Source organism: Crocodylus siamensis, chromosome 5 (assembly GCF_052110815.1).
Source record: "Crocodylus siamensis isolate JL-2025a chromosome 5, ASM5211081v1, whole genome shotgun sequence".
NCBI classification, from domain to species: Eukaryota; Metazoa; Chordata; order Crocodylia; family Crocodylidae; genus Crocodylus; species Crocodylus siamensis.
In genome coordinates, this window is record NC_143399.1 from 186,831,742 (window position 1) to 186,855,776 (window position 24,035).

General features: G+C 42.2%; 1 protein-coding gene across 6 annotated transcripts in view; it reads right to left on the bottom strand.

The window, feature by feature from the left end:
- ARHGAP12 (Rho GTPase activating protein 12) overlaps positions 1-24,035 on the bottom strand; it is a 181,067-nt gene that overhangs the window by 88,191 nt on the left and 68,841 nt on the right. For all 6 annotated transcript variants that reach the window (XM_090047522.1, XM_090047521.1, XM_090047524.1 and 3 more), the window contains one exon: positions 21,861-21,941. In XM_090047522.1, the coding sequence (XP_089903648.1) occupies positions 21,861-21,941 (81 nt within the window). The remainder of the gene's footprint in view (positions 1-21,860; positions 21,942-24,035) is intronic.

Sequence of the window (24,035 nt, forward strand, 5' to 3'; positions counted from 1 at the left end):
CAGAAGCCGGCTTGATAAAACAATACTTGTACTGCCAGGCATGTGTTCAATTTCTAATCCCAGATTTACTGCTTGCCTCTCAGCAAGTAGGAATAATCTGGACTGTAACCTTCCTCTCCACAATGTTAGTAGTATTACAGTCTGCTCAGCTCTTGTATAACAGTGGTATGCCAGGTCATCCTACAGTAGTCCTCTGGATTAATAGCTGCAATAGATTCTGGAGGGCATAATATGCAACTTTACTTAGCCACAAGGTTGATGGGTGAGAGAAGAAATGATACCAAAATGTGGTCTATTCTGAGAGCAAGCCTTATTTCATAGTACTGGAAAGACAATAACTTGTGGGCTCAGGAAGTACTTGTGCCACATTTGGCTATGAAAAAAAAAAAGATATATATATATATATATATATATATATGAGTAAAAAGTTAAGGTGCTGAAGCTGTAAGAGCAAAAAAAAAATGGCAATCACTGTATCAAAACCAATTAATAGTTAATTTCGTCCAATACCCTATGTGTCCAAGGCTTCATAAACAAACAAAAGCAGAAAACCCATAAGCAGGATCCTGCACAAGTCCTAAGTGTTGTAGCACACTCACCATCTCTTAAATAGCAGTGCTAGCTGGTATGCACAAAAATGTGTGGAGTATCATTAAAAAATTATACAACTATTTCAATCAAACATTTGCACTACAATATAAACACCAAAGAGATAAACTTTTAAAGATTTAAAAAAGAAATCTCTCATTTGACATTTCTTTTCAGGGCAATGTTGAAAAAAATAGAATGTGTTCTCAACCCATAGCTTTTGTTGATTTATTACACAAGGGAATGTGACCTACTAAGTGGGGCAATGTGAAAGAGGTTCAACACCTAAAGTTTTACTAAAATGCGAACTGGCTCTCTCTCAAAGTGCTTTGAGATCTAGTGATAGATGACCTCGTGAAGGAACATCTTGAGAAGCTGGATACCTTCAAGTCAGCCGGCCCTGACAATCTGCACCCCAGGGAACTCAAGGAGCTGGCGAGTGTCATAGCCCAGCCCCTGGCACGGATCCTGGAAAACTCCTGGCGCTCTGGTGTAGTGCCCGAAGACTGGAAGAAGGCCAATGTGGTGCCGATCGTCAAGAAAGGGAGGAGAGTGGATCCGGCTAACTACAGGCCCATTAGCCTGACTTCTATCCCGGGGAAGATCTTAGAAAAGTTTATTAAGGAGGCCATCCTTGAGGGACTGGCCCAGGCTAACATTCTAAGGGATAGCCAGCACGGGTTTGTTGTGGGTAGGTCTTGTTTGACCAATCTCATTTCCTTCTACGACCAGGTGACCTATCACCTGGACAAGGGAGAAGAGATTGATGTCATATATCTTGACTTCAAAAAAGCTTTTGATCTGGTATCCCATGATCACCTCTTGGCCAAACTGGCCAGTTGCGGCCTTGGCTCCGCCACGATCCGCTGGCTGGGAAACTGGCTCCATGGTCGGACCCAGAGGGTTGTGATCGATGGCAGTCACTCATCGTGGTGCCCTGTGACCAGTGGAGTCCCTCAAGGCTCTGTTCTGGGACCCATCCTGTTCAACAGCTTCATTAATGATGTGGACATTGGAGTCAGGAGTGGACTGGCCAAGTTCGCCGATGACACCAAACTTTGGGGAAAAGCATCCACGCCAGAAGATAGGCAGGTGATCCAGGCTGACCCGGACAAGCTCAGCAAATGGGCAGACGAGAACCTGATGGTGTTTAATACCAAAAAATGCAAGGTTCTCCACCTTGGGAGGAAAAACCTGCAGCATGCTTATAGGCTCGGCAGTGCTACGTTGGATAGCACTACAGAAGAAAGAGACTTGGGGGTCATCATTGACCACAAGATGAACATGAGCCTGCAATGCGATGCTGTGGCTAGTAAAGCGACCAAAACGCTGGCTTGCATCCACAGATGCTTCTCAAGCAAATCCCAGGACGTCATTCTCCCCTTGTACTCGGCCTTGGTGAGGCCGCAGCTGGAGTACTGCGTCCAGTTTTGGGCTCCACAATTCAAAAAGGATGCGGAGAAGCTTGAGAGAGTCCAGAGGAGAGCCACGCGCATGATCAGAGGTCAGGAAAACAGATCTTACGATGATAGGCTGAGAGACATGGGACTCTTTAGCCTGGAAAAGCGTAGGCTCAGGGGTGATCTGATGGCCACCTCTAAGTTTATCAGGGGTGACCACCAGGATCTGAGGGAACGTTTGTTTACCAGAGCGCCCCAAGGGATGACGAGGTCGAACGGTCACAAACTCCTGCAAGACCGTTTCAGGCTGGATATAAGGAAGAATTTCTTTACTGTCCGAGCCCCCAAGGTCTGGAACAGCCTGCCAGCGGAGGTGGTTCAAGCACCTACATTGAACACCTTCAAGAGTAAATTGGATGCTTATCTTGCTGGGATCCTATGAGCCCAGCTGACTTCCTGCCCTTTGGGCAGGGGGCTGGACTCGATCTCCAGAGGTCCCTTCCAGCCCTGATGTCTATGAAATCTATGAAATGCACTATTTAAGGGCTAGATGATATTATTCTTAATTCTATAAACATTTCATTCTGGTGCCTCAGGTTTTACATGTGTAAAATGGGGAGGATAATCAATACCTTTACTAAAATGTGTTAAGGTGTACTAATACAAAATTAAATTAATGTAACGTGACATACTGAATTACACTGTGACCCAAAGTAAACATTATTGTAACCGCTATAGCAGAAACCATGCTTGTGGTAGCAGTTTTCCATCTTACTCTACAGAGAGTTTGTGCTCCAATAAAAAAAACAATAGTAAGAAACTTCAAAAACAAATAATGGCTCTCTAAAACAGTTGAACTTGCATCACATGAAAGATGTGCAGAGGAGGGCCACCCGCATGATCCGGCGACAACAGGGCAGACCCTACATTGAAAGACTGCGGGACCTAAACCTGTTCAGCCTTCACAAGAGAAGGCTGAGGGGGGACCTGGTGACTGTCTATAAACTCACTAGGGGGGGGACCAGAAGGGTTTGGGGGAGACACTGTTTCTCCTAGCGCCCCCTGGCATGACAAGGAACAATGGACACAAATTACTGGAGAGTAGGTTTAGATTAGACATCCGCAAGAACTACTTCACAGTTAGGGTGGCTCAGAGCTGGAACCAACTTCCTAGGGAAGTGGTGCTGGCTCCTACCCTGGGGATCTTTAAGAAGAGGCTTGATGCCTACCTGGCTGGACTCATTTAAGTCCAGTTTTTTCACCCGCCCAGGCAGGGGGGGTCAGACTTGAAGATCTACAAGGTCCCTTCTGACCCTACTTCTACAATTCTATGTTACATTAGTACTAGAATGATACTGAATTCAGTAGCTGAATAAATTATAATGTGCCATAAACCTGATATCTATGTTTAGTCCTTGGTTCTTAGTGTCCAGTCACGTAATAAACTGTTGTACCCAAGTTCACCTTTTAAAGGTGTTGGGTACATTTCCCTTGAGCACAAGGTCAGAGAGGGAGTGGTTGTTCTGTGAAAATTGTGCTCCTAATGGGGAGGGCTGTACACTTGTGTGCATTCGCGTGTGCGTGCCCATGCTTTATATTTTTTTTTTGTGAGAGTACATTCTGGTGTGCAATTGTTGTTTAATTTCAGTTTCACTCACATAATTGCCATGAAAGCAATTGTTGCATTGGTTCAGGTCTACCCATGGGCCTGCCAAATTCATGGCAGAAGTGGGCTGCAGGGCAGCTCCTTTAATCTTGCAGGTTCCCCTGCCTGTCCCACCCCAAATTGGCAGAGGGGTCCCACTACTTGCTCCCGATTGGCAGGAAGGCAAAAACTGCAGCTTTAAATATGGCATTGTTTTTACCTCCCAGCTTGCTGACAACAACTAGCAGAGCCACCGGGGCCACTCAGCCAATCAGCAACAGTGTGGGGAAGGGGCATGTAGGGGAATCTGCAAGATTAAAGGAGGCACCTCACAACCCACTTCCACTGTGAGTTCGGTAGGCCCCTAGTTATATCACATTTTGGGACAAATACATGTAGGAATCAAGGATTCTGATGGAATTTTTTTATTTGGGGGGGGGGGGGGGAGGCAGAGTGAAGCCTAGGGGTGCATGGGGCCCAGGGCATATCAGCCTGTGTAGGGGAGGGAGGGGATGGTGAACAGCTAGAGTACGAAGCTGGTGGTGTAAAGGGGCCATGTGGAGTGGTGACACCCTTGGGGTCTGTGCGACACTGTCCATGGGACCGCCCAAAGCACGGGGCACAGGGCAGTTGCTCTGATTCCCTACCCCTCCCCACCCAGGGGACAGATCTGGGTGGGGGTATTGATAGTAGTGGCAAGAGAGGTATGGTAACAGATTAGGCATTTATTGCAAAGGCAAGGCTGCATTTCACTTGAGGGCTGTTAGGTAGTAGAGAGTTTGCTTCCGATACACAGGAATCCTGGTTTTCTTTGTTAAGAAATCCAAAATTCTCTAATAAAAACAAAAACAAAAACCACTCACAAAATTCTTTGATAAAAACCTCCAAAATCCGAATTTTATCACAATTAAAATGAAATGCTACTATATATATATATATATATATATATCAGTCAAACACCATTTTATATACATAGTTAAAATTTTAAAGCAATTTGAAAGCCTACCAGTGCCCTCTCTACATTGTTTCCTGCCAATCCTGCTCCCTCCCCTCCCCCCTGTGCCATGGAATCCCCTCATGTCTTTACTCTCCTGTTCTAAGTCTCCATCCCACCTCCCTCACATCAGTTCTCCCCCCCTGGTTTCTTGCTTTAAAGCTTTTTTCCCTTCTCCTTTAAAAGAAAAAAAACTGTGATTTTCCACCGGAAATAGGCAATGGAAAAACCTGATCCTCAATGATGAGTTAGGCAAGATTAGAGGGCTGTTTGAGAACTAGAAACAGAGAGTCTGGGAATATTTCTCTCAATAGCTGATGATCTTTGTTGAGTATAAGCTGCAACTGTTTGGTGATTCTTCTGATCAGTTCCAGTGTGGGGTGGCAGGTAACCACAAATGGGATGTAGGCACAAAGAATTTTCTTTTTGTATTGTAGCAGGTTAGTACAGGATATTCGAGTAGCTCTATCAAATGTATGGTTTATTTCTCTACTGGAGTGTCCTTGTTGTATAGAGGCAGATTTTAGGCTGGTCAAGTGAGCATCAAGTGTTCTCAAAGCAGATGCAGTGGTATCAGAAGGTTGTTTGTAGATAAAAGCTTGTTTGGTGTGCTTGGGATGACTGCTGATCTTGTGAACACAGGTACAGTCTGTGAGTTTTATGTATATACTGGTTTGTAGGGTGCCATCCCTGATATTAGATTAATGGCACATTATAATTTATCTAACTCCTGCACTCATCCCCCACAAGGAAGGTGAGACTGACTCTCCTCACTTTCAGAAGGCCTTGATCTCCTTGTAATCAGCCTGCAGTGGCTCAGGCCAGAAGCCAGGGGGCAGTGGAACATGCCTCTCTGGACCGTAGCCAGCATGGGCTGTGCGTTTGCTTCCTCTTTCTGCTGTCCCCAAGGTCTCTGGGATTTGTAGTCCACAATCACAGTAACACAACTCTCCAGTGTTGTTAATCACTTCCTCTTTCAGGTGGCTCTAGGATTTGTAATCCACAGTTGCATCCATTAGTAAGTTTCAGCAAATTTAGCAACAGGGCAGCTCTATACTCAGGGGAAGGTAGGTTTAGCCCTCCTCCCTGGCCCCAGACTAGTTGGGGTTTGGCAGGGGAAGGAGTCCCTGCCTCCTCCCCCACCCCTTCTCTGCTGGAACAGACAGCACAGCACAGGGCTGAAAAGCATGCTGGGGGACTGTGATTTAACTTGAACCAGGAATGGATCTGGGACAGAAGTTTCATAAACTGGTTTGACCCAAATTAGTTAAGTGTAATACTACATTCAACTAGGTTCATCTTAAACCAATTTCAGCCATTTTGAAATTGGTTTATGTGCACTGAATTTCTGTTCTGTTACAGGTTTAAACCAGTTTGTGATGACTTAAACTGGCTTATATGTAATTTCTTTCCCCAGCCTCAATAAAATTGGGTAGTTGTGTGGATAGACAGAGCTTTATAAATTTTCAATCCTGTAGGAGTTGCACATTAGCATGTCAACCTTAACAAAGTTCAATGCTGAGTTGTGTGTAGCCCTCACAATTTATTTTCATGTTTAGAAATGAAATTAGTCATTTAGTCTTTCTCCCCACCATTGCTGCTGCAGTATGCTTCATCTCAGTTGACTTGCTTGCTATGGAATACCCACTCTGCAGGCACTTAATCCAAATACATACTCTCAGAACTTACAGTATCAAAGACAAATATCATATTTCACAAACCAGACAAGAGTCATTATTCTGACATGCATTTCTGCTCCCTCCTACCTTATACTTAGTGTCCAATACAACTGTGCTGTATCTCCACTTTGTTCAAGCTATTAGCTCTTGTAGCCTCCGGTTCAATATTGCAAGTAAAACCTAGACCACATGTAGTGGAACTATGCTTATAGATCATTCCTAGAGTCTAAACACTGCTTTTTAAAGGAAGCTGTTGGGACGAAACATTAGAAAATTATTTCCTGCTAGAGAGAAGTTAGACTGCCTACTGCAGTTACGTTTACTAACATAATTGCAACTTATATAAGCAGCCTGTATTTGTTTTGATATTTGATTATTTATTCTGAATATATTTTAAATTACTATACAAGTTCAGTCAAGGAGAGGTGTGCCAAATTTGAATGAAAAATTAAAATTTTGAACTAAATGTTAAGAATTATAAATGCGAACAGGACCTAACTGCAAGTAATCTATATTCAAAAGTGCCTTTGATACCATCATAAGCTATCAAGAGTCTCTACTGATCAAACAGACAACTCCATCTCGAAGCAGGAGGGAACTGCAAAGCAGTATGCAAGCCCCACATTTTACAAACTTATCTGCTAGAGAAACAAGGGAGCAATAAATAAAAGTCAGAGAAGCACTGCTGACTGCCTTGTTAAAATTCAGAGGCAAGATGCACTGCTTCTTAGCAGCTTAAATACTTTGCATTGGCAATGCAAACAGTGTTAAGACTGTATATGTTCTATAAAGGACCATTTACCTGTTTTATATATATTCTTGCAATGTAGGTGTCAAATAAACATCTCTACACTTGAGTGCTTAAACACTTCATTTCCTTTTCATGGCAGAACACATGAAAAAAATAGTGGGAATAACTAGGAGAAAATTAGAACAAACTGATAGATCTCTCCGCCAAAGATAAATCTCAGCTTTTAAAACAGCCCAGTACAGGAATCCATTTATTTAAAGACTTTACTGCTGTTGAGGCTCATTTTCCCTATCATACTAATAGAAATAACCATCTTCTTTGAAGTATGGTTTCAAGAAAGATTATTTATTTATGCTTGAGGACAATGCTTCTGTCACAAGCAGTTTATTATACCCCAGGCACTTCCAAGAAGTTTGTTCATTTCTTTCCTAGGAAAGTAAATAACATTTCTCTCCTGTTACTAGCACCCCAGCACAGAATGTACATAGTTTATATTTATTCAGGCTTAGAAAGCAGGACTGTCCAACATGCAGACTGCATCTGTCCCCCAAAGAGTTAGCTAGCAGCTCCCAGGCTCCTGGCCCACTCCATTACTTTCCTGCCATAGTCTTTGGACCCCACCGTCTCTGACTTCTGTTGCCTACCCCCACCCCCTGAGGCAGAGCCACTGACTGAAAGAGTTTACATCTGCAGGGTTGGGGGGGGGGGGAGTGCCACCATGCAACAATCCAGCAAGGGGCAGCACACAATGCTACACAGTTTAGTACAGTGAGAATAAGGGGGAGAGGGGATTCATAGATAGAACGAATATAGCATGGTGCCCCTGGCAGTGGCAAGGGCAGATAGTGGCTGATCTCGGGGGGGGGGAGGGAATGTGCCCTTGTGCCCCTCCTACGCATCGCCTATGGAACAGTCACAAATACAGAATAGGGAATGACTGGTTAGGCATTGCTCAGAAAAACCTGGGGGTTACAGTGGATCATAAACTGAATATATGAGCCAACAATGTGGGTTTTCTTGACAAAAACAAACAAACACACCCACAACACACTGGATTGTATTAACAGAAGTGTCACTTGCAAATCAAGGAAAGTTATTCTTCCATTCTATGCATGTGTAAGACCTCAGCTGGAGTACTGCATCTGGTTTTGGAGCCCACATTTCAAGAAGAATGTGGACAAATTGGAAAGGGTCCAGAGGAGCGTGATAAAAGGATTAAAGGTTTGGGAAGCAAAACTTATGCAGGAAGGCTAAACTAATTAGAGTTATTTAGTCTGGAGAAGAGAAGACTGAAGCGGGGTTTGATAACAGTCTTCAAATACACTAAAGGCAATTACAGAGAAAATGGAGACTTGCTTTTCCAAGGCCACAGGGGACTAGGAGCAATGGTCTCAGGCTGAATCAGGGAAAATTAGGTTGGAGATCAGGAAGAACTTTCTAACTATGAGGGTGAGTAGGCATTGGAACAGGCTACCTAGATGATGTGTAGAATCTCCATTCTCAGAAATTATATCAAAAGTAGGCTGAACAGACATTTGTCTGGGATGGTTTTACTAAGGAATGACCCTGCTCTGAGCAGAGGGCTGAACTAGATGACTTTGAGGGCTCTTCCAGCCCTATTTTCCTATGATTCTATGTTTTTGGACCTGACCACTACTGATCAATCTTTGGAACTGGCACTGAAAAAAGGATAATTTGTTTGGATAAAGTAGGCATAGCCAAGATCATATATATATAGTCTGGATACAAGGTGTATAAATGATATATATGATATAATATTCTGTCCAGATGATATGATCTTGGCTATACTTATATCCAGAATACACGCACACCACCCCTATACTTGATGACCAAAATGAGTTTCAAGTTAAAAGGCACATGGTAAAGCTGGTCTACTTCAGACAAAAATGTACATTGGATAGTGGCTGGATACAATACTGAATATTTGGTGGGGGAACGTACAAAGATTTCTCATGGTAGATTATAATTCTGGAAATTATTTAGCATTATCATCCTCCCTCCAAATTACAAAATATCCTAGGGAAAACTACAGAACTGCTCTACAATAAAGAGAGCAACAATCTCTAGCACACTTTAGTAAAAATCACAAGGGCAGCAGCATTATAGTACCATGTGACCAGGAAGGTTTCTCAACCATCAGCAAATATCACGGGTCACAGTTTAAGAAGTTCACAGCTACACATGTATATGGGAAGTGAATATTTTCCTTCTGAATCTATATTTCTCGCTGTGAAAAGCAGACTTGATAGATCATCAAATGATATGGAAAGGCAAGTTCAGGGTATGTAAAATACTGTTTGAGGAGAAAGATTCACAAGGGGGACCAGCGGGAATTGGGGGAGGCTCTGTTCCCCTGGGCACCACCTGAGGTTACTAGGAATAATGGCCACAAATTGTTAGAGAGAAGGTTCAGGCTGGACATCAGGAGACATTACTTTACAGTTTGGGCTGCCAGGCTCTGGAATGGGCTTCCAAGAGAGGTGGTACTCTCTCCTACCTTGGGTGGGTCTTCAAGAGGACAGATATTTGGCTGGGGTGTTATGAACCCACACTCTTTCCTGCCCACAGTAGGGGGTCATACCTGATGATCTGTTTAGGTCCCTTCCAACTCTAAGCACTATTCCTCCCAAGACTGAAATCAAGTACCATTACACAAAGCATCACAGCACCATCTCAATTTATCCTCCCTTTCACTGTCTGTTTCACTCCAGGAGTGTGCAAGGAGATCGTGCCTAAATTGTATTGGTTTATTAAGCATAAATTTGTGATCTAACTAACTACAAGCACCAAGTAACCCAGCCTTTTTGTTAGCGAAGCTTTGAGCTGGGTAATTGTATACTGGTTCTGAATTGAGGTCAGAGAGTCCTACTTGCATTGTTAAATGCATCTGTCCTCTTCAGAAGGACACTTAAATAAAAGCCTTTCCTGCCTTGGTTTCATTTTTATACCCCTATCAGCTGTCTGCATTTGAGTGATTTATATTTCTTTCTAATCTGATAATGAGGTATGGCTCAAGGCTCTGTCCTAGCCCATTTGTGACTGAAACAAATACCCCACCAATAAGCTATTTTGAGCAGTTGTCCTCATTCTTATGCAGATGACATAGGTCTGTCAGTTTCTCAAGAAAGAGCTACAGCATTTATGTTAATGAATCTGTAATCAAATGAAAAGGAACTGAATGCATCTTAGCTGGGGGAATGTAAAAGAAAGAAGAGAACAACTGACACTGGTTCAGCTAAAGACATGGGGTTTACTCTGATTTCCACTAATCTTTCTCCATTTTGATACTTCAACATCATTTTATAAATTGCTAAGACTTACTACATTTACCATTAGCCTTTAAGCAAGGGATGGGCAAAGTCCAGCCCACAGGCTGGAATGGGCCCGTGGTAGACTCCATTTCCCAGCAGCTCCAGCCATCACTGTGGTCGGTTTCCATGGAGACCCCAGGAGCAGCAGAGCCGCCAAGACAGAATGGAGTCTGGCCCCAGCAATGCTGTCAGGGAGCTGCTCCAAGGCTGGGATCTTGCAGGGGTGACAGCATGGTCTGGAACTGGGGCAGAACCATGATCCACTGCCTGCACTCCTCAGTCTCCACAGTGCCACTGCTTCTGGGGTCTCCATGGAAACCAGCAGCAATGATGTGGGCAGAGGCTGCCAGGAAGTGGAGTCCACCATTTTGCCCGTCTCTGCTTTAATCCTTGTAAAAATTCTCATCATCTCTGGCATGCCTATTGCAATGCTCTTTGATATCAGTTTATTCAAATGAAGCAAAATCACAAAATTCATAGAGGTTTTAACAAATGCATTGAAAATCTCTCATGACTCATTTTCTGATAATCTGAGTAATTTTGCTGTTTTTAAGAGTGCCCAGACAGTCTCATTTTCAAACTGACCAATATAAATGATATCCTGACTTTTTATAAAATATAAATTACAGGTTCCAGATCTGTTCTTTCTTTTCACGTTTCGTAAAAAAAGCTCACTTTCCTGCTTAGGTATGCCTATACATCAACGAGGTCTTAGACAGATGCCATACCTGAAGCCATACCTATCCACAAGGAAGAGGTTGTTGCAAAACACAACTGGAGACCGCCTTTGAAACAAAAGCAAAAATCACACTTTCCCCCAAACCTTGCATTCCCAGAATTTCTTAATATTGCGGTATTTAAAACATTCACAAGTTCACTGGAAGCAAGTACTAACTGCAATAGATCCTGCTATTATGCCCACTTGTATTATTCCTACCAAAGCAGAAGATGTCTTTTCTATCCGAAACTGGCGTTTTTGGGGGCAGGGCGTACTAATACCCAAAATTCAAGTAGCTGAAGAAGGAAGGCTGGCCATTTACTCACCCTTACCCTCATTTATAAAGTGGCACACTGATGTATTAGAAATACATTTAACAGTTATTTCCAACCTCAGGCTACAGTACAATAGTTTGTTTGCATGGTATAACATCCCCCTTTAAACCAATTTTATTTTGGATTTCTCAGTAGCTGAATTTTAGAGGACATTAGTGGTGGAACTTTCAATGGCTGCACCCAAACTACAAACCTTATTTCTCAAAATGTATTCACTATACTGTCCATGAACATAAGACTGATGTAAATGCCAATGTAAAAGTAATTCTGTTGGGACAATCAAAGGCAAAAACCCAACCGCATGTTAATTTTCTTTCAAACTTGCTGTAAACAGATAGATCCAGACTCTGAAAATAGGGCCAAGTGCAATATTTGCATGAATGCATACTACTTTTGAGATGAAGAGACATGATAGTTTGATGTGTTGTGCTCTAAAGCACAATGGAAACACTCTTCCATGATCCTTAAATCTGCAGATATGCTTGAATCCTTCACCACTAGCTGCCGCCTCAGCTGTGTCCTCAGAACCTTGTATGACAATAGTGGGAATTTACCACTTTCTTGGCCAATGAAATGCATGAAGATGTAAATGAAGATTTACATTTGGTGTTATGCATGTCAAACCACAATAAAACTACTGGCCATTTTTCATTAATATACAGGCAAGGGACCCCATCAGAATCACATTTATCTTATAAGGGATCTGCAAAATTATAACCTTGACTGACTAGTGTTTCAATTCAAGCTAATAGTTTCTACAAGAAACTGAACTGTGCTCTTATTAAGAAAATTTGCAGTGCAGCTATGAGCAAATACAAGAAAAGAAGAGCGAGCCAGGGAAGCTAAAGTCTCAAATAAAATCTCTCTCCCTACATAGATGCATTCTGCTACATTATACAGATAAAAAATTAACCTGCTATACTTGTCTGCATAGTACATTTCATAAACTAACTGGTTTTTGACTAAATATTTCACTTAATGAATGCAAACAACTCACATGTAAAGACCAGCTAGAAGTTTTCCAGTATTGCTAAGGGTATGATTGCTTTCCTGAAACAACTTCTAACAGTCATAACTATTGTTGCCACATGGGTTACATTCCACTTGTCACAATAGACCCCAAAATACTGAAGGTTGCTGCCTTTTTAAGATTATGAATTTTTCCCAGGATTCACAATCCATTCCATGGTAATTAGTGCTATTTAGGCTTACTTTTTACAGCTCAGGGAGAGTAGACTTCTTGTAGATAATCTTTCTTATGAAAGATTCCCTTATTGGTTTTAAAAGACTGCTGTTAACTACATAATTTCCCTTTGTGTAGCCACAAATACTTACTGTTTCAAAGACCTTTGGACTGCAAGCAAGCTAAACTGCAGTTTTGTTAATCCTATCTCAAGCACTTCTAATTTTCCTTTCAGATTGACAACTATTAACTCTTTTTTAATGCCCTTTATTGCCATGGCAGTGGGTTGTAAAAAGACCTATTATTTTGCTGAGCTGTCACTTTCATCAAAACTTATTTGCATCACTCATTTATTAGTGTTAAGATACTGCCTAGGAATCCCAACAGAGGATTAGGGTCCGTTGGGATAAGTATGGTATAGAAGAAGAAAAAAAAAAGTAATCCCTAATGGGGAACGGAGTCTACATGAACAGTAGGGCTGTGCAAAGCTTCAGTAACCGATCTGATTCAGAGTAGATTCAGCCTGATTCGGTGACCGAATCAGGAGGCCCGTTAATCTTTCCAAATTGAATCAAAAACCTCCGAATTGATTCAGAGAGATTTGGAGATTTGGCCATAGGCTGTAAGGGTGTGCAAAGCAGGCCCTATTTGATTCAGATTCAGCCCAAATTAGGTACAGTAATCATAGACGTAGGGTCAGAAGGGACCTTGTAGATCTTCAAGTCCGACCTCCAGCCTGGGCAGGAGAAAAAACTGGGCTCAAATGATCCCAGCTAGGTAGGCATCAAGCCTCCTCCTAAAGACCCCCAGGCCAGGAGCCAGCACCACTTCCCTTGGAAGCTGGTTCCAGATCCTAGCTGCCCTAACTGATTCGATTAATTGATTCGGATCACTGTGCCTGATTCGATTCTGTCGAATCATAATCTGAATGTTCAATGCCAGTTCAGAGAACCAGCGATCCAGCTTTAAAAGTTTTTTCTATATACCTCGAGGCTTGCGATTGCTGCGATGCTGTGGTGCATGAAGTGTCCCATTTGGGGGGGGGGGAGCCTCCACATGCTCAGCAGCAAACCTCGAAGTGCACTGGAAGTACTTAAGGTCCACTTCTGGGTCTGCCAAGGAGTGCGCAGGGGGGATCCCCATTTCCCCCTGCTTGGTGATCTGCCACAGGGGGATCCTGGGTGTCCCACCCCAGACCCAGGAGGTGCCAGCTGCTGAGGCAGGAAGTGGTGTCCCCCAGTGCGCTTATCCAGAAACGGACCAGAAGTGCTTCTGGTCCACTTCTGGGTCTGCTGCCAAGCACACTGGAGAGTCCCCCACACTTCTGTGTTATACTCAATCTGCCCCAGCATCATAGTGTTCATGAGCTGCCTGGTACCTAGAGGTATGTAGAAAAAACATTTAAAGCCATGTCTATGTCCGAATCACTGAATCTTTCTGAATCTCTCTGAATCAATTTGGAGGGTGCCAATTCTATTTGGAAAGATTAAGGGGTCCTCCGATTCAATTTGGATTCAGAGATTCAGCCACCAAAATCAGGCTGAATTGGACCAACTCAAATCAGGGACCACAGCTTCACACAGACCTAATAGACTGTACAGGCAGGCATTAGGCAGAGCCGATGGGAGCAGCTGTGGAAGCAGTCAAATGAGTCCTGGCTTGAGCTGGCAGCTCCAGGAGAAGCTGCTCCCCTGGTTCCCCCCCACTGGGACAAGGCAAGCAGTGTTGGCAGCCATGGAAGAAGCCACAGGGGCTGGGAGGAATTAACAGGGGCTTCCCCCCAGCTCAATTCCCCAGATTCTGGTTCGATCCCCCAACTCCCCAGTCATTCCCTCTAGGCCCCACAGCTTCTCCAGGGCTGCCAGCTTAAGCCATGGCTTGTCTGGCTGCCCCCCCACCGGGGTGAGGCAAGCAGTACTGGCAGCCCCTGGAGAAGCCACAGGGACTGGGGGGAATGATTGGGCTATAGCCCTGCCTGAATTCATCTTAGCCCCCCCTGTGCTACCACCTGCCCACAGAAGTGCAGCATAGTGGTCCTGGCCCACCCCAGCCTGGCACTGTGCATCTGCAAGGCCACACAGGACACACATTGGCAGCAGCTCCAGCCTAAGCCTAGAGTGAACTCATTCCTTTGAATGCTCCCACTGAACTTGAATAGTACCTGAGCTTGCTCATTTAGAAACTAACTTGAACATCTCTACACTACACTGTGTACAGCAGTAGTGGAGTCCACACTGTTATTCATAGAAGTGAAGTTAAAACACATCGATTTGACTTTGCAGGATCAAGGGCTTCAAGACACTCCCTTAGGTAGTAAATTTTCATGATGCTTTCATTAATCTACCTTTTTTTTTTTTGGTGTGTGGGGGGGGGGGGGGGGGAGACCTTTATTTTTCTAAAATACTTAAGGAAAAAAAAATGAGAGCCTTAAGTTCAGTATTTCAGTTGTACATGTAATTTAATGACTTCTTTTCATTGGCTAAATTATGTCATTAGTTTGCAAGCATTTTAAAAACCTGAACAATTAAAAACGTATGTTCTCTTCTCATATTTTTCCTTTTATTTGTTTTATTACATCACCTTAGCAGTACATGTTGTCTTTTCTAATTTTATAGTTTTTTATATTATATTATATTATGCATAACAGGCAATAGCTACCACAATTAATCCAGGGTCTAAACATACCAAAATGGTAACTGCCCCTGTGCACCAGCTCACCCCATGCTAAATGCAAGGCAGCAAGCTACCTCACACTTACTGGGTAAGAAGCAGCTGCTGCAAAGTAGCTGATGTACAATAAAATTCACACCCTCACTTCCTCACAGCAATCGGCTTTGTGCAAGCAAACAATAAGAGAGAAGATCACAGGTTTGAGTTTCAAACTCAGACTTCAGCTCATATCAGATGATATAGTACAAGGTAAAGGTATTAATAATGGAACAGTTGTCTAATGAGATCTCCAAAACTGAGGTGCTTATCTGGCATTTGAACTCCACGTGTAGGAATGAGGCAGAGGAGGAGAGAAAGGGGTTGATGTTGCAATTATTTTATGACAAAAGGAAATATAACCTTGGTAACTTGGACAATCACATTCAGCATAGCCTTTTAAAGGTGCCAAAGCTCTGTTAGCTCTTAATGGCATATCAAAACTGCTCAGCACCACAAACCAGTGTGTATGTGTGGGGAGAGGGAAGGAGGGAGAGGGGGGAGGAGCCACAGCTGGACCTGTGTCTTGGTGAATGAAGTGTGCAGGGGGAATTCTGATTTTCCATGATAAAAAACAAAAATTAAATATCAAAATGTACAGGTACTTAGAATTTATTTTATTATAGTGATTGAGACACTGGTAGGCTTTCAAATTGCTTTAAAATTGTAAATATATCTATCTGTCCTGGGGAACAGCCGAGGGGAAAAATCTCAGGGAGCCCAGGAGGAACCCGGGGAGCAGGAACGGGGCGGAAAGGAAAAAGGAAGGAAAGGAAACCAAACAGAAAAGTTCTTACCTTCAGGGCGCAGTGAAACTGGAAGTGGCGGCGGGACCGAGCGGCTTGTTAGCCACGTATTTATAAAATTATGGCCAGCTGAGAGCTATGGAGGGAGGAACCAGCTGGGGACTTTAAAACAGCAGAAAGCAGCCCCAAGGGGCAGGGGAAGAGGTGGAAAGCCGGAGAAAGAAGCTCTCACCAAGTCCCCTCGGAGCAAAGGAATGTGGGGGCTTGCAGCTGGCAGCCCCGGCGCAGAGAGCAGGATCCCACAGGAGAAGACAGTCTCCAGCAGCAAGGAAGGAGACGAGAAAGCGAGGTCAAGGTGCAGAGGCCGAGAAGGGTGGAGGAACACCCAGACCTGGGGGAGCCCTCAGGGGATACGAAGAAGCGACAGGCTCCAGATCACCTGACCAGGTGGGATTACAGAGGGTGCAGGTGGTCCCAAAGAAGAGCTCCAGGGGAGACGCATCGAGGGGCCAACCGGAGCACTGCAGGCTGACCCCAGGCCAAGGTTAGGCAGGTTGAGCTGGCAACTGGGCCAACAGAGTGGGAGATAGGTGCAGCCATAGAAGGGGGCAACGGAGCCCTTAGAATCTGGTGCAACTGCCAGTGGTTTAATTTGGGTTTGTTCCATTACCCACTGCTGGAGGGGAGGTGAGGTGTACTGCACTGACAGGGAGTAGATGGATCAGAGCAAGCAGTTGGTAGGTGGGGAAGAGCTAGCTGAATTCCTAAGGCCGACTGGGCTGAGGGTCCCAGGCCCCAACGATCAGAGGGACAAGGCCAACAAACATTAAGATCCATCGAGGTGTGGTGCCAGGGCAAGGTAGAGGGGAGGAGGAGCCTTGCAGAAGACCAACGTCCTGTGGTCCCCGGAACGAGGAACCCCGATAGTCAATCCCCGCCACTGTGGTAAAATCAAGTTGTGGCAGGCGAGATTGGGGAGAAGTGATTCAGGTTGACAACATCAACTCACTGAGACCACAGGGATGGACGGGCGGACAACTTCGAACATTTGGGGGTGCAGAGCACAAAACTGGATGTTTGAAACCAGGCGGGTACAATATCAATGAAACACTGTGTTCAACTGATACATATGTACACACACACACACGCATATATTATAAACACACATCTATACATACAGACATACACACACACTATATGTACACACACCTGCATATCTCTCTCTATAGAGAGATGTATAATAACATTATTTATTATAATATTATTATATAAAAATCAAAATGGTGTTTATAACGGCATTTCATTTTAACTGCAGATTTGGGGGGCGAGGGGTATTATAGAATTTGCTGGGGAGAGGGATTAAAATCACAGAATTTGCCATTTGTAAACAGAAGCAGCCAGGATCCCTGATGGTAAGAAACTGCACTCCATTTTCCAGGGCCAGAAAAAAGAGAGGAAAGAAAAACTGTTGAAGAGCTGCTTTTACAAAGCTTGAAAATGAGGGCCTGCTACTCTGTTTCAGGGCTACTATACATCTCTGACAGAGCTATGTAACAAATAACCATTGCTTACAGCACAGTCAGGCATGGGATATTAGCAATCCTGAAACTTATTAGATCCCTCATTTTCAAGGTCTCCAATAGCCAGTTTTGAATCTGATAATCCCACAGAACTAATAATGTAGTATACTTAGTAAGCACTGTTTACATTTAAAGTTCACAGAAATGCATACTCTGCACTAAAATGTAGTAAACTGTGTCCCCTCTTCCAGCCCCCCCCCAAAAAAAACCCCAACCCTACCACTGTGGACTTCAGTCCACTTCTTTTTAGTTTTTATTTAAAAAGCAGTTCCTGAGAAGTAAAAAAAATCCCTGTCAGTGGGATGCACATGGGGGATAGGAAATATTCTTTAAAGAAAAAAAAAAAATCTTTAAGCTGTAAGTCAGCATACTCATTTGTTCCACTACTGCAAACTAAGGTCACATTATAATGTTTAAGTGTAGTTCATTTGACAGTTGTCAATGCAACTCTAATCATCCAAGATTTTGTGTTAGCTAGATGGATGCTGGCATAGAAAGTTTCTTGAGAAAATCTGCAGATGACAAAGCTGGAAAGGTTTGTGAACATGGAGGATGCAAGCACAATTCAGAGGGGTACTGAAGATTGGAAAGCTGGGCTGGAGCTAAACAGGATGAAGTTTAATGCTAACTAATGCAAGGTGCTACACATTGGGAAGAACAATCAAAAACACAAATACAAAAATGGGGGACACCTGGCTGCATGGCACCTCAGTGTTAAAGAACTTGAAAATCTCAGTAGGATCACAGACTCGATATGAATCTGCAGTGTCATACAGCCACACAAGAGGCAAATGTGGTTTTGGGCTGTGTCAATAGAAGCATTAGGTGCAAGACCTGGGAGGTGATAGTGCCTCTACTTGGCACTGGTTAGGCCTCATCTGGAGTACTGTGTGAAGTTCTGCGCTCCACATTTTAAAAAGGATGTGGAAAAGTTAAAGAGGGTCTAGAGGCAGATGACAAAGATAATCAAAGACTGGGAAAGCATGTCATATGAGGAGAAGCTGAAGGAGCTAGGCATGTTCAGCCTGTGGAAAAGGCACTTAAGAGGGGACATGACAGCAGTCTTCAAATACCTGAAGGGCTGTCATAAAGAAGAGATAAAGCACCTTTTCTCTCACCACAGAGAAGGATGTGGACCAACAACTTGACGTTGCAACAAAAGTAAACTTATACTGGGTATCTGGAAAAGCTTCTGGGATGGCTTTAAGGATGATCCTGCTTCAGGCAGGGTGTGAACTAGACCTCTGGAGGAGCCTTTCAGCCCTACTTTTCTCTGTATCCTTTTAAAAAGAAATCCCACAATACTTTTCTTATCAGTTGTGTTTTTTAGACCTCTGATAGTTTTTGTTGATCTTCTCTGGATTCTTTCAAATTGATCAACATCTTTCTTAAACTGTGGTGCCCCAAAACAGACATGATGCATCAGCTGAGCCTTTACACCAGTGCTAGTAGAGCAGAATTATTTCATATGTCCTTTGTATAATACTTGTATATACATCTCGCTATATAGTTGGCCTTTTTAAGAGTAAGTTTATATCTTTTTCAAGCAACCAAAATGATGAATAAGAACACTCTATTCAACGCAGGTGTTCTTACTGTTTCTGTAGATACCAGTCAAGACAAGCTTGGGTTTGACTTCCTAGACCAGTGGTTCCCAACTTTTTTTTGCTGCAACCCCACTGCTGGGAGCAGAATGCAGCAGCGGTGGCAGCCAGGGGCAGGAGCTCCCACTACACGGCGCGGTTTGTCCTTTGTGTGCAGAACCACCGGCATTACCCCCGCAACCCTCATTTGGGAACTGCTTCCCTAGACGAAACTAAAACATGACCCTTGACTTAAAAAAACTCAAAGTCTAAAGTATAGAATGAGATTACTAGAAGATGCAGATAGATCAGGAAACGCATGCAAGCACAGCAATTATAATCAGCATAAAGTTCAGTTTATTCCATTTATCAGAAATATCCTTAGGATACTAATTAGGTGACTAGTCACCATGAATTTAGGTTGCTCCATGCTTTACTGGAACAGAGACAGAGGCACCATTAGAATCCCATGGAAGGCTCAATATGACCAGATCTGAATGATTATCTATTTCAATGTCTGGTCCTTTAGCAATATTGCAGGAGGATGTTTGAGACCCAGTTAAAATTCTCCAGAAGTAAATCAGGAGTTTAATTAATTTTGAAGAGTAGCATTATTTCAGTTTCAAGCTAGTTTTATAACCAAAAAGTTTCTTGATTCTTCTCGTCTTGGATATTTGTTTGTATTGCTCCTAATATATTAGGACACCACTTCCAATATCAATTAATTCTCTCTCAGCTGGTCTTTCTTTTTCCATCAAATGTTTCTCAGGGATCAAATGTTCATTTAATGCAGGGGTCGGCAAAATGCGGCCCACAGGCCAGATGCAGCCTGCCAAGCCATTCCATCCAGCCCATGGTGCCCCTAAAAAAATTTAGAAAATTAATATTAATCTGCCCTGGGCTGCTTGTCATGTGGCCCTTGATGGCTTGCCAAAACTCAGTAAGCAGTCCTCCGCCCAAAATAATTGCCCGCCCCCAATTTAATGGCATGATGGGATCTGACCCTTGATCCCAACACTCACAAGTCCTGCCATGCCATATTTGCATTACAGGGTAGTCCCAGATCTACTAGACACATGCCACATGTTCAGTTTAAGGTTCAATACAAAACAGCCACAAAAAGATGTCCCATATCAAATGTGGAACATCTCTATGGCTAGATTTTGCTGTTATAGTACTGTAAATTTGGGTACACATGTAGCATGTTACAATTTATGGTACAATTAACACATTAATCATGCCATAATTGTAATGTGTGCCAGAGCCTCAAGAGAAATCCCAGAGGGTTCATTAAAGTATGGTAGATAAAGGAAAATTTAAGCTGCAAGCTCTGAGACTATTTTTACTTTGTACAGATACAGTGTACCTCTAGAATCTAAACACTACAAAGACACCCTCACCAATGACCACTTATCTTTCCCTGCTGGTTTTTAAGCTAGTTTACTCTTGCACTGTCAATGTAAACTGCAGCTGTTGCATTAGAGTTAATAGTATCAACTACGTCTAACTCAGACCCAAAACAAAGTTCAAGTTTACTCCACTGTCAGCTCATTCCCTCTGCATTAAAAAAGTTCCAGAATGAATACACCAGCTTATGCTTTACTTCTCAGATTTAACAAACTGACAGGATTGATGAAGCCTATCTGATCATATTTAAATCGGACTAAGCACCATAAAAGGAAACAGTTGGTTAATAATTTATTCTTATTCTTAAACAATATAATTAAGGATATTGGTAGGTATGAGCTGTCACAAAACTGGATCTCTACTTGATCACAGAATTAAAGAAATATCTCCCTGGTTCACTATAACAGATGAATCCAAAACTCACTAGTAACACAGCTGCCCATATATCTGGCTATGTGAGTTAAAATAAAAAAAATCCAAAACTCTGTTTGATCGCAACTAAGTATATAGGTTCTCTAAAGACCCAATGGTGGATGCTTTCTGTATAACCAAATATTTAAAAATGATAGCTTATTTTATAAATACTTTGAAATCATTCTCTATAAAGACTGACATACTCTATTTGGAAATTGTCCATAACACTTTTTCAGTATTCTTAAATTTTCACTGCTATTGGAAAATAAATTAAACTCTCATGTTGAATCAAAGGAAAACCAAAACAAATTTCGCCTGAAATTCTATTGGTAACATCCCAAAAGTTAAAGAACTATTGATCAGTTATCTGTTTTCTATCCCTCCTCAAAAGGAAACTGAAGCCTATATAATTTAAATCGCTATGTTCAGAAAAATGTGATGGGAAATTAATTTTATATTCTCTTAGCTGAAATTATATTAGTTTAGTGAAGAATGTGTCAAGTTTATATTCCTGCTCCTCTTCTAGAAAATTATTCTTCAGTGTATTAGAAAAAGTAATGTCAGCATACGCACATTTAAGTACAGGTGTTAAAAAACATTTCTGATACTGTTATATCCAATTATTTCTGGTGTCCTATCATTCACTACAATGAATGCCTTCACAGAAAAAAAGTGTTAAAAATAAGTATAAGTAAAGTATAAGCCACCCACTTTGTTGTGAATTCTTAACTACACATCTATTTCTATGCACTTATATTGAAAAATGAGTTTTCAGTACATTTTTGTAATTTTTACTAACCTTTGGCAGTTCCCATTCTGAACGTGATCCATCAGCACTGTAGTAATATGGTCTACCTTGTTCATCTACATGTTTTATCCACTGCAGAAATAAATAGAAAATTTAATAAATAATGACAAGCAGCTAAATACCAGAGCATCAAGCTTCAAGTAAATTTGACTGTTTTACTTTCAAAATAAATTTGACTGTTTTACTTTCAAAATATTTCCATTGTACACAAACAAGGGTATAAAATTCTCTTTTTTTGAAAACCTATACCCTCAAGTCACTTATTGTGAATTTCTCTCCTGTCATCCCTATAGCACAGTGCTCTGTTATGTCACAGCTAGTGAAAATCTGGATTGAGTTGAGTTTGTTAAGTGAGCAAAGTGGATTTAACAAACAAAATAAAATAAAATATATGGTACTCTTTGAAATGTTACGTTTAAAAAGCATTGAGAACTAAATGCAGAAACTTAACACTGTGCCCTTGTTGCCAAGAAGGATAACGGCATAATGTGTGTTACCAGTAGGTCATAGGGAGTGATTATTTCCCTCTATCCAGCACTGGTGAGGCCACATCTGGAGTACTGTGTCCAGTTTTGGGCCCTCCGCTACAGAGAAGATGTGGACAAATTGGAGAGGGTCCAGCATAACAAAAACGATAGGGGGGCTGGGGGACGTGACTTATGGGGGAAGACTGAGGGAACTGGGTTTATTTAGTCAAGAGAAGAATGAGGGGATTTAACAGCGGGCATCAACTATCTGAAGGGGGTGTTCCAGAGAGGATGTAGCTAGACTGCTCTCAGTGGTGACAGATGACAAAACAAGCAGCAATGGTCTCGAGCTGCAGCAAAGGGAGTTTAGGTTAGATATTAGGAAGAATTTTCTCATTAGGATGGTAAAACACTGAACCAGGCTAGATGAAGCTTTGGCTGGGATGGTTTAGTTGGGGATGGTTCTGCTTTGAGCAGGGGATTGGACTAGATGACCTCCTGAGGTCCCTTCCAACCCTTTCTATGATAACCTTATTATCACAAGCTCAATCAAGGTTCCTGTAGAGTTAATAAATGAGTTGTAGAGCATTTCAGATATTATTGCACAACAATACAATAAGGTATTTACGAAAGTATCAATAAGATATGCATCAAACATGGATATTGCTCTTAATCAAATAATGAAAAAATGTAATGGTGTTCTTCTGTAACACTTAGAAGAAGCCCTTTAAACCAGCATTTCTAAACCCATGGGTCACGACTGCAAAGTGGGTCACAAGAATATAGGAAAGGGGTCACAAACAAACTTAAAAAATGGATTCTCCTTTTTTAATAAACATGGGAAACTATGGCTTGTCCCTTGCAGGTCGCCAGAGTTCCCGCCTTCAAGGACCTGCTTGTGGCCCCAATGCCCCACACTCACTCCCCCCCACACACACTTGGGGGCTGTGGCCTGGGGGTGGGGAGCAGCAGGTTGGGAGTGAGGAGCACTTGGTTTGGACTGGGTGCTAATATTTACAAATTGGTTCTGATACAAAAATGCTCGAGAACCACTGCTCTAAACAAATAGTACATGTTTTCTGTTTTTCAAAGAAAGAGACCTAGCAAACTAAACTTTTTTTTATAAACCGGCAAAGAGATGTTCAAAGGTATGTCCGTCAACCCATGAACCCATATTCTGGGCATCAGGTAAGGCATTTTACTATAAAGTCCAATATAAGTTTATAATGTTATACAACATTACTTAGCTAAATCTCAAGCAGCTGGAAGAAATCTGAATAAGAAAACAATCTGTTCACAGTAAAATTCAAAACATTTCTAAAATAAATCTAATGCAGAAGTTACTTCCATGTAAGTTTTTAGAAACTAAAGCAACAAACAGGACAGCACGTTCTACAAAGAGATACAAATCACCTTAAAAACTATCAAGTTTAAAACAAACAAACAAAAAACCAGCTTTCCAATTTAAATACTGCAGTTAAAAAAAAAAAAACCAACACTTTACTGTAGATTAGTATATTACAGAAGCATACCTATTCCATGGACATTAAATACTTGGTTTCTTTCACTGTCCATTTTTAAAAAGTAATCAATCACTCTCAATACCAGCATTAGTGTGAACATAATAGGACAAGATTACAACTTGTTTTACAAAATAGGGGGAAAGCTCTATGCCTATTTTATAGATGTGAAAACTGAT